We start from the raw sequence: 11,255 nt of genomic DNA, 5'->3' as shown, positions 1-11,255 counted from the left end.
CATTGTGTCAAGAAGCAGTGCGGCTTGGTTGGGTTGTGTTTCGGAGGACGCATGGCTCTCGACCTTCGCCTCGCCCGAGTCCGTACGGGAGTTGCAGCGATGAGACAAGACTGTAACTACTACCAATTGGATACCACGAAATTGGGGCGAAAAAAGGGGTAAAAAAAAAAGAAATAGTGCATGCACTACACACACACTACTTTATAGTTTACATATTACATAATGATAATGCCAAAAGGAAAGATCCATGATACTAATATTGTAAATATATAATTTTTACATACACTGGAAGTTCTACTATGTTTGAATCCCAGAGCTGACAAGGTACAAATCTGTCGTTCTGCCCCTGAGAAAGGCAGTTAACCCACTGTTCCCCGGGCACCGAAGACGTGGATGTCGATTAAGGCAGCCCCCCCGCACCTCTCTGATTCAGAGGGGTTGGGTTAAATGCGGAAGACACATTTCAGTTTAAGGCATTCAGTTGTACAACTGACTAGGTATCCCCCTTTCCCTTTATATAGAGTGCATGAACTTGTATGAGAATCCCCCAGTTGTTATCACTATTTCTGCAGCCTATACTAGGACAGCTCTTAATTCCAAAAGCACTTGTGTACATTGCAGTAGGATATTGCTTTCATCTGGGTTTTTCCTTTGGTCATGGCCATTTTGAGTTACTGAGTGAAATGAAATAATTGATGTGCATTATTAATGCATTTGTACCCTAGTGCAGTGTTGTGGTTCCATAAATGAGAAGTGAACCAGGATCCTTTTTAATACCACTAATGAGTTGGTAAAGCGCGGTCAAAAATTGGATTCCCTTCGTATTTTGATTTGCTTTACCTTCATTTTACTCCTCACACATACATACAAGTGCACAGTATTGTCAAATTAGTACTACATTTATTTGATTGAACACCAATTCATGTACTTTATTTCTGGACAGTGTTGGAAGGGAATCCAATTTTCCTGGGAATGTAATAACAATAGTAACGTATGGGTGTCTGGGTTTGAGTGCAGCAGAGTTCAATATTGCATTTTCCTCCTTGGTAGCAAGCCATTACTACCCTACAAATGGTTCATTTCCAGCCCAGTGATAACTTTGCCCTTTTCCAAGATTACCAGCAGATAACCTGCCTCTCTTCTACAGCAGCCATCAGGTAAAATATTGCTTTGTTTGGACAGAAGGCTTTTTCCTCTTTTATGTGTGCTTCCCCTTCTCTGAGAATAAGAGCTCTTCACAAATACACAAAATGCACTCTAGCACAGACAGTTCTGCTGCTACTGTATTGCACTGGGGGTTTCTTACGTCTCATGCTTTAATTCTTTATTGTAACATCTAGAAATCCCTTTGGATAAATTGCAGTCATTCAACACTGTATGGTGCACCAGAACATTATTATTTTCCCAAAGATAACAACATAGAGGTTTCCTTGGTGATCACAGACATTACATGGTAATAGATGGGCTGCACATATTCAATATTACAAAATGACTAAGGACAACATATTAGTTGACGTCAAAATCCCATTCAAAGATAGCCCACAATAATACATCAATATGTCACAACTTTCTCAATGATCACAGTCATCACACAGGTTCCAGTATAGACATAGATTACATTACGACAAGGTGTGATTTCCCTGCATCTCAGATCATTGACTGGACGGACCGATGGCAGAATCATAGAATATCACATATCTACACAGAAATCTGTTTTAACACATTGAACTGCAGTGGAAATCTGTCAAATGTGATTATCATCAAAGAAAACGAAATACAAATTGTTACCACTTGAAACAGAACTGCAAAATAGTGTTATTGATAACTGTGGGCTGGCATCCTTTTATAAAAGTTCACATTGTTACTAATAGCCTACAGTTCAATTGCCAACTGAATAGTAGTACAAAGTCCCTGTATTCACAGTTCCTTCATGGGAGCATGATAGGATAGGATTAATAGGATGAAGTTGAATGTCCCTGTCGGGAAAAGTGTCTTATAAACACAGTACTGCTGTGTACAAAATAGATACTGTACACACTCAGCATACTACATACATTGCACGTTAACCCTGTAATACACATTGGGAGCATGACTCTCTGATGGGGGCACCACTTCCCGCTGAGCTGAGAGAGAGCCCAGATTCATGGAACTAGGGCTGAGGGATGGTGCTGGGCTAGGGCTCCTGACTCAGTGCACAGCCACAGTGACAGGCAGCATGTTGTGTACTAGTAGGTCTCTGGAGGACTGAGACTGATGATTACACTCTGGGGCCGGTCTCAGACTCATACTGCCGTCAGCCATGACAGAGTTCAACCTGAAGACCCGATTGTTCGGCCGGATGGCCACAATGAACTGCCTCTTAAAGGTCTCACTCAGCACGATGTAGAGGTATGGGTTGACGCAGCTGTTAGCGTAACCCATGCTGATGGCAATGTTGTAGACATAGAGGAAGGCAAAGCTGGGCCTCTGAACCCCCAGGTGGGCCAGCTGCAGGATGTAGTACGGAGCCCAGCAGATGAAGAAGGCCAGGCATATAGCCACAGCCATACGGGTCACATTACGTGTACGTACTCTCAAGCTGCGTTGGGGCAGGGGGGCCACTGTGGCAGACATGTTCTGGAGGATCTTGAAGAACACCACGCAGATGATGACCAGAGGCAGGGCGAAGGCCAGCACAAACTGGTAGAGGGTAAACCAGTAGGTGTCAGTGGCTGGATTGGGCAGCAGGAGGGCACAGCCCACTGAGCCGTCCCCTCGGGGCATAAGGCCAGCATACATCCACACGGGAGTGATGGAGACCAGGGAGAGCACCCACACCAGACCCACCGCAGCCCCCGCCACGCAGGGTGTACGCACATGGTTGAAGCGGATGGGATGGACCGTGGCCAGGTAGCGGTCCAGAGTCATGACGGTGAGGATGTAGGTGCTCACTATCTGGCTGTTGGAGTCCAGGGCGGTTATGACCGTGCACATGATGTCACCAAAGCACCAGGAACCGTTGCCCAGGAGCTGGTGGATGAGGAAGGGCATGCCCAGAAGGAAGAGGAGGTCCACTAAAGACAAGCTGAAGATGAAGATGTCCGGCACTGTCTGCTGGGCTCGGAACTTGGTCTTCTTCACAATGGTGTAGATGACAATGCAGTTGCCAATAATCCCAAAGAAGCAGATGACACCGAAAATGCTGGGCATTAGGACGCTGTGGTAGGGCACATCATTTTCTGTAAGTATGACAGGAAAATTTACATTGAGTCTCATGTTGCAGTGTCATTCAGACAGGTGTTTGCTTGCATACAGTAAGTCTTGATTTTTACTAACAGTATAATGTCACTCCTGGCTGCTACATCACAAAGATCAAAGACTCCAAACTAATCCTCAGAGATGGGAGCTGTCAACTAATGTGGTGGTGATATTCATTGCTAATTATAAACTGGGTGGTTCAAGCCCTGAATGCAGTTGTATATCAGATGGAATCCCAGGGGAAGGACAGAACATGTATTTTTGCTGTTTTAATTACGTTGGTAACCAGTTTAAAATAGCAATAAGGCACCTTGGGGATTTGTAGTATTTGGCCACATACCACACCTCGGGCCTTGTTGTTAAATTAAACCACACGTTTACATTTAATAATTTCATTAAAATGTAAAGTAAAAGTCATAGGACTAAATTCCCAGGATAACATTGAATTCATTAACATTGATTTTACATTATAACATTCATGCATGAAATCAGGAAAATCACAGGCTACCTGCTGGACTTTCAGATGAGTTGTATGATGGGAGAGACGTCTGAGACCAGTTCTCATTCGATACATTTTCGAAGTCCATTTCGAAGTTAGACTAAGCTCAATAAAAGGATGGGCTCTGAATGAAGAATTATGTGAAAACAGGCAAATAACGTAGGAAGAATTATGTGAAAACAGGCAAATAACGTAGGCCTAATTACCATCAGAGTAGACTATAGAAATATATATTCTGTCATCAGTATGCTATACTATTATGGTACTGCTTGGCTACTGTCAATAAAACCCACTTCATGCTCAAATAGATGCAGTCGAATAGTGAAATGTATTATTTCATAGTGGCAAGAATTGTTGTAATGACATCAAAATATATTCGGGAAATTCCTTGTCCTCATCACAGTCTCAAAAATATAAAACAATGCAAAATAATAATAATACTACTTCTCAGGTGAAACATTTGTAACTACTCAACATTCTTTACAACCCGAATTGTAAACATCTTAGACCCAAAGAAAGGCACGGGCGCCCTTGTCTATTCTGTGCACTGTAATTATTGGTGATGAACCAGGCTCCAATTATTCTAGTACATCAATGAATCAATCAATCAAAGTAATTCAGTGGAGACGGGGTGAATTTGTACAAACTGACCTTTTCCTGCTTCTATTTCTGTAGCCTCTCCTCAAAATCCAATTGGTCTTCTTCTATCTTTACACCAGTAGTGTTGCTAATCAAAGCACTCCCTCACACAAGAATACTTCTTGAAAGAGAGCCTGTGAGGTTTACAGTGATGTGCCTTGCCAACATTTCATATGGTGGCTTCGCATCTTGCCCTATATGATAGAGAAAAAGAGGAGGGGAACATAGAGACACGTAGGGACAACTGATTTTACATCGTAGCAATAATAGGCTATGTGTGATACCAGTATGTAAGTGCCTAGGTGCACAAGTAAAACAGTGCCACTGTCAAGATTGATGCCCGTTTGTGATGGCACCGTTTGTTGGATTGACAACAACTGAGAACAAAAAACGTGCCACAAGGATAGGGGGACATTGACAATACTTCTAAATGTAGCTATTTGTATTCCAATCATTCATTTCCTTGCCTTTCGTCCCTTGACACCAGGGTGTAAGCATTATTATTTTGTGTGTAGACCGTAGTGGACACCATATGCCACTAGGTGACGCACTTTCCTATGTTTTCACCATCTAACTAGCTATGTAACAGAAATGTGTTTTAAATAGTACAACAACACTTTAATCTATATTGCCTATTGCTGCATCAGGAATACCAAAGTTATGTGACAGACAGAGATACATATATTTTCGCTGTACTTAAAAAAAAAAAAAACGAGCAATGCAACCACAGAGATTTATGCAGCTAGCTGTCAGGTGAAAGTATCGCGATAGATTGTCCAGTGGATCGCAGGCGAGACCCTTGGGCTGGTCAGACACCCTGCTCACAGCGCGAGGCAGGAGCCGAAGCAGCAGCAGCAGCATCTGGAAGGAAGCGGAAATAAACGTCGCTGGCTAGTTCGGGTTTAAGCAAAAACGGACGGATTTTGTACATTTACCTCCACTAACAAAACTATAAAGTGTGGATTCTAAACAATAAGGACATTTGATCAAGCAAGAAGTTTACATTTCACAGCTAAACTGGCGGGTGAGTTTTTGTCTCGTTCTACTGAATACTAAGCAAGGGCTAGCCAGCCAGCTACAGTACCCGCTAGCATACGAAAGTATTTTCTTCGTTTTTTGCTTTGGTTAGCTATAGTACTGTAGCTAGCTAATAGGCCTACCTGCTTGCCATGCAGTTTTTCCTAGAAACGACGAATTCACATGCAGAACTGCACACAAACATTTAACCTGGATATTAAACAAATAACTGTTAGGTAAATAGGTTGGTGTTTTGTATGTGTGTTTGTTACTAACGTTAGTAACTAACTAAATAACCGGCTAGCTTTTCGTTTTGGCTAGTTGCTAGCTAACGTTAGCTTCCGCTTTCAGATATCTAGCGTTTGAACTGGCTCATAACTCTAATTCAAAACAGCTGGAAACGGTGTTTCACAGTACAACCAAAATAAGTGAATTTAGCTACTGTAACACTTTAGCGCAAATGTAGTAGAATTGGCTATATCACTGGCCCTAATGTGGGTACCTAACGTTAGTTAGCTAACTAAGTTAACTGACTTGGCTACAAGTGGAAGCTCTGTCACAGATGGAAACAAACTGATAACGAGAGTTGCCAGAAAGCCTCCCAATAACGTGTATGGTCAAATAATAACATAGAAAGATGTTGTTCACCAACTAGCTAGCTAGTCATTTAATATAACGTACTTCGCATGGTAGGTAAGTAAGCCTGGGTAACTAGTAGTGACCTACGTAGCGGAAAGTATCGAATTGATGCAGAAATGGTATATTCCAGTGCGGGTTTTGATTGTTGTGTGTGTGTGTGTGTGTGTGTAACAAGCAGGCTAAGAAATGTTTAGTAAACAACGAATCTGATTGGAGGGCTAGTAAACCACTTCGTATGAGGATAGTTGCACTACAACAAGTAGCTACAGACTTTAGCGCTCCCCCATTCCTTGACCCAACAATGGCCTGTCAATTGTCAAATCTTGGCCAGCCACTAGTGTGGATTTAATTCTGACATTGGTACAGTTCGTTTTGCATTGCCAGGTGCTCCTGGTGGGTTGAGATTTCACTTAAGGACCAATGGAATGGTCTAAAGTGAATATACTCCGTCCACCCGGGGCACCAGCCATGCAAAACGAGCTCCACCCATCTCACTGCCGTTTGGTTTGTTTCTTATCAGTATCAAATGTATCAAGTGCACACCCCGAGAGATGTCAACTGTCTGCCGTCATCTCTTTTTAGAAGAACATCTGTCAATTTCAGTCCCATCATCATACAGTGGTCGACCGACACAACATCCAGACATAAACAGAGATGCTAGATATTAATTTGTGGCATGTTTCTCCATTTTTTGCAGATACCTTCTGTGAGCTTTATGTGAGGATCCAGCCCTAAAGGAACGGGTCATAGACGGGAGGAGCGACTCGGAGCAAGCAACCGATCACGGAATTCTCGAACTGTGTTTTTATTTTGATACTGCTGGTCTCCACACATCAACGACAGGGAATAAAACAGCATTCACTCTAACAAGTACCCTAAACCCGCGGTTATCCAACAACCAGTACCATGGAGGCCATTGCCAAATACGATTTCAAAGCCACTGCTGACGACGAGTTAAGTTTTAAACGTGGGGAAGTTCTAAAGGTAGGATGAGTGCATTTTTTTGTCTTCAAATTAATTAATTGCAAGGCTTGGTAACTGCTAGTTATCTGCTTTAAAGGATTGTATAATTCACCTGATCGAAGGTTGTTAATCTACTTATATTTTTACCGGCACATCAAATTGGTGTTCTGGGATCATATGCCCCTCAATTGTCAAGAAAAATTACGTTTGAATTACACAAACATGTTTTTCTATTGCAAACCAGCTACAATAAAATGTTTGTCATGTGTTGCAGTTATTTACTAGACAACAGTTTATTTGTCAGAGTTGTTGCCTTCTGCAATGTTCCTCTTTGCACTTTCTTTCCTCAGCCCTTTCTTCACACACAGTATAGTACCGGTATCTAAAGCTACACCTTATTCAATGAATAAGCCAACATCACAATGTGTTCAATACAAGGTTTAGAGAGTGATTGGGCTCCACACAGGGAGCACAGGGGCTTTGTGGATGGGTTTATTTCACTGTATTGAAATGCTAATCCTGCAACCTCTCTAATCTGACAACCTGGGGCCAATGGATCACTTCAGACAGCCATCTTACTTGAGTAAGAAGCCTCACTCTCATGCTCCCTGAAAAGAGCGCAGTCCATTTTCAGAGCTTGATCATCATGGGACTGCAAGATATTAGGAGCAAAAAAATTGACGCAAGTGCTCTGGGATTTAAATGTAATCATCATAATCCCTCTGAATGTCAATGGGTTTTAGGTAAAGAGGGGGTAAATTTACCGCCTAAGCACACCAGCTATCATATGTTTTATCTGCTTTCCGTTTCAAATGATTGTGTGTGTGTGGCAAATGGAGCTAAACCTCTCTCTTGCAAGCAACTACATGTTTGTAATATTCTGTACACTTTAAATCCTTTGAAATATTTGTGGCATTTTGTAGTGTTTTGTGGCTATTAGCAGTCCGTACATCCCATCAGAATTCCTCATGCACTTTTTGTGTATTAATGTCATGGATGAATGTCAACAGAGATGTTTTCCCCTCTGGGACACTTGATGAACATAACACACCAGTGCAGACTGTCCCTGTTCTTACACCATAATAGCGGTGTGTGTTGACAGGCAACAGGTACCCACCCGCCTCTCATGCAGTTGGAGAGGACTCTGCTGTTGAAACAGTATCAGTAGTCATCTCCCACTTATTTTTAAAACCCACCCAGCCTCTTCAACATGAGTCACACTCAGAAAATATGTTCTTGACTATCTCATTTCTGGGTTTTAGAGCATAGTTAAGTAATGTTTAAAGCCAGTTAAGCACAGTGGTCTCTTACACAAGACCCCTATATCCACAGAAACACAATATTTCAACATTTAAAATCTAATGTTATTTGTCACATGTGCCAAATATAAGTGTAGACCTTTTTCCCCCACCTTTTTTTAACCTCTTGAAGCCAGGGGGCAGAATTTTTTATGTTTGGAAAAATAACATTCCCAATGTAAGCTGCCTATTTCTCGGGTCCAGGTGCTAGAATATGCATATAATTGACAGAGTAGGATAGAAAACACTCTAAAGTTTCCAAAACTGTCAAAATATTGTCTGTGAGTATAACAGAACTGATTTTGCAGGCGAAAACTTGAGGAAAACCAACCCGGAAGTGCCTTTTGTCCATTTAAAGGGATATCGACCAGATTCCTTTTCCTATGGCTTCCTCAGGGTGTGAACAGTCTTTAGACATAGTTTCAAGCTTTTATTCAGAAAAATGAGCGAGATTTATCAAATCGCGTCAGTGGATAGCTGAATGTCCTTCCATTAGTTAATGTGGGTGACACTGGTAGCTGTGTTTTGCTATATTGCACTTGTGATTTCATGAATATAAATATTTTTTGCAATTCTTTTTGAATTTTGTGCTCTGCAATTCAGCGGTTGTTGATGAAAATGATCCCGCTAAAGTGATCCGTGCGTCAAGAATGAACCAGGTAGGCCAGTTGAGAACAAGTTCTCATTTACAACTGCGACCTGGCCAAGATAAAGCACAGCAGTGTGACACGAACAAAGAGTTACACCTTACTGTGAAATGCTTACCTACAAGCCCTTAACCTACAATGCAGTTCAATAAATAGAGTTAATAAAATATTTACAAAATAAACTAAAGGGATGAAATGAAAGTAACACAATAAAATAACTATGAGGCTATCTACAGGGGGTGCCATTACCAGGTCAATGTGCAGGGTTACAGGTTAGTCAAGGTAATTTGTACATGTAGGTAGGGGTAAAGTGACCATGCATAGATAATAAACAGCGAGTAGCAGCAGTGTAAAAGCGAAGGAGTGGGGGTGTCAATGTAAATTGTCTGGGTGGCCATTTGATCAAATGTTCAGCAGTCTTACAGGTAGAAGCTGTTAAGGAGCCTTTTGGACCTAAACTTGATGTTCCGGAACCTCTTGCCGTGCAGTAGCAGAGAGAACAGTCTATGACTTGGGTGACTGGAGTCTTTGACAATTTTTTTAGGCCTTCCTCTGACATGCCTAGTATTTAGGTCCTGAATGGCAGGAATCTTGGCCCCAGTGATGTACTGAGCCATATGCAGTACCCTCTGTAGCTTTAGGACAGGTCCAACGCTGGGGTGACAAGGAGTAGGCTAGCCAGAGATATACTCCTGGGCCCCTGTGATCCGACGCCCCCCTCGCCCAAGCCCCCAGCAGCACCGAGCTCTGCTTAAATATTAATCAGAGCGCGAGGGCGAGGCGGCGAGCAGCTTGATGGCAGAACGCAAAGCCTGCAGCACAGCGATACTCTAAAATTCCTGCAGGAGTTGCTTAAGCCACAGGCTAGACCGCCCCGCGCCCACATGGCCTCGGCACCATCATCGACAGAGATCAGAGAAATACCGGTGGAATACTGGTGTGAGCGAAGTAACAGAATTAATTTTGATTGCATGGGCATCTAAAAACCATGTACTTGAACGGTTCTCCCCCCAACAGTTTAATTTCAGCCCTCATCTAAGTGCTAACTTTTTAATAAGTAGGTCCTGCCATATGAGAACACGTCTTATTATATCTGTGGTAGAAATGTTGAAATGGCCTTGTCCATTCTGCCTCCCTTCATCCAGCCCTTCGTATGTGTCAGTAAGATCTTGAGGAGTTCTCTGATGCCTCTTGAATATGGTTACTTATAAATTAGAAAAGGATTGTATGCAGACTAGGTGCAGTCAACTTTGCTTTTTAGCCATATATGTTGCAATATATGAATTCATTTTGGCCTGTTTTTTTTGTCTTCGTACGTGGTTCGCTATGGGGTTTTGAAGAGGCCATATCTCATCAGGGGGCTCTGGGGGAGAGAGGGCATAGAAAGTAGAGCTACATATAAGGGTTCCTATTAAATTTGCATATCAGAAGGAAAACGTGATCTAATTTTTCACAGCCAGAATTGTTAGTGTTACTCTGAAAGAAGTTAACTTCTAGAAGTAGACAGCAAGCTACCCAGAGTGAAATGTTTGTTGATTGGGCAATTCAGACAGTCTGTTCTTTACCCTTCCAAATCAATTTTTAGCACTTGATCACATCAGATCCTCGACACGGAGAAGGACATTGTTAGCCTGTCTACCTTGCAGAGGCATGAGTTTGAATGTGAAAGGAGTATGCACTACCAGAGCATGGGGAGGTCTAGGGTTCATTGTCCTAGAGAATCGCTTTAAGTAAGTGCATTTGGCTAGCCCCTCCTCCTGCTTTGTCCCTGGAACCTTGCATCTCATAATCCTTTCTCTGTGTGCTGCTTTTGTTCTTTGGCTGACATGTTTTGGATTCAATTTCTAGGAATCACCAGGGGGTCCTCAGTAGAATGATTGGTGCTTCTCACTTACGGGTGAATCCCATTTGAATTCAGTCACGTTGACAGCATCCCTTTTTGTTTAAACAACATTTTCCATACATGTTTGGCCATTTTGCATACCCCACCATGAGACATCCATGTCTTCATTACTGGAAAAGATAAGCAGTTGAGTTTGATATTTAAAATCTCCAGGGGTGCCGTACTACTATGACTGACCCTGTAAAACAACACATTTCACTGCACCTGTCCAGTGTATGTGACAATAAAAACCTATAAACAGGGTTGTCAAACTATTTTATAATTAAAAAAAGAATACTAAATATAAATGCAACATTTTCTACGATTTTACTGAAACCACTCAATTGAAATAAATAAATTAGGCCCTAATCTATGGATTTCACATAACTGGGAATACAGATATGCATCAGTTGGTCACAGACACCTTAAATAAA

At 42.0% G+C, this 11,255-nt stretch overlaps 2 protein-coding genes across 2 annotated transcripts in view; one reads left to right on the top strand and one right to left on the bottom strand.

Moving 5' to 3' along the window:
* Positions 1–1,092: 1,092 nt before the first annotated feature.
* On the bottom strand, positions 1,093–4,715 carry LOC129832750 (melanin-concentrating hormone receptor 1-like). The gene is made up of 3 exons (XM_055896749.1): positions 4,388–4,715; positions 3,746–3,860; positions 1,093–3,218 (listed from the first exon to the last, which is right to left on the bottom strand). The coding sequence occupies exons 2-3, from the start codon at positions 3,822–3,824 to the stop codon at positions 2,188–2,190; spliced, it is 1,110 nt and encodes a 369-aa protein (XP_055752724.1). The 5' UTR covers positions 3,825–3,860; positions 4,388–4,715; the 3' UTR covers positions 1,093–2,187.
* A 446-nt stretch (positions 4,716–5,161) lies between these two features.
* LOC129833299 (growth factor receptor-bound protein 2) overlaps positions 5,162–11,255 on the top strand; it is a 45,740-nt gene continuing 39,646 nt past the window's right edge. Inside the window, exons 1-2 of the mRNA XM_055897796.1 lie at positions 5,162–5,399; positions 6,729–7,015. Of these exons, the coding sequence (XP_055753771.1) occupies positions 6,938–7,015 (78 nt within the window). The 5' untranslated portion in view covers positions 5,162–5,399; positions 6,729–6,937. The remainder of the gene's footprint in view (positions 5,400–6,728; positions 7,016–11,255) is intronic.

This window comes from Salvelinus fontinalis, chromosome 34, assembly GCF_029448725.1.
Source record: "Salvelinus fontinalis isolate EN_2023a chromosome 34, ASM2944872v1, whole genome shotgun sequence".
Classification (NCBI taxonomy): Eukaryota; Metazoa; Chordata; class Actinopteri; order Salmoniformes; family Salmonidae; genus Salvelinus; species Salvelinus fontinalis.
Note: the sequence above shows the minus strand (reverse complement) of the source record. Positions and strands in the feature narration are given on the sequence as shown.

Excerpts from the sequence above, each read along its gene's own strand:
- LOC129832750 (XM_055896749.1), bottom strand. The coding sequence starts at position 3,824 with ATGGACTTCGAAAATGTATCGAATGAGAACTGGTCTCAGACGTCTCTC. Across the intron at positions 3,219-3,745 it reads CTCATCTGAAAGTCCAGCAG|AAAATGATGTGCCCTACCAC; the intron begins GTAGCCTGTGAT and ends TCATACTTACAG.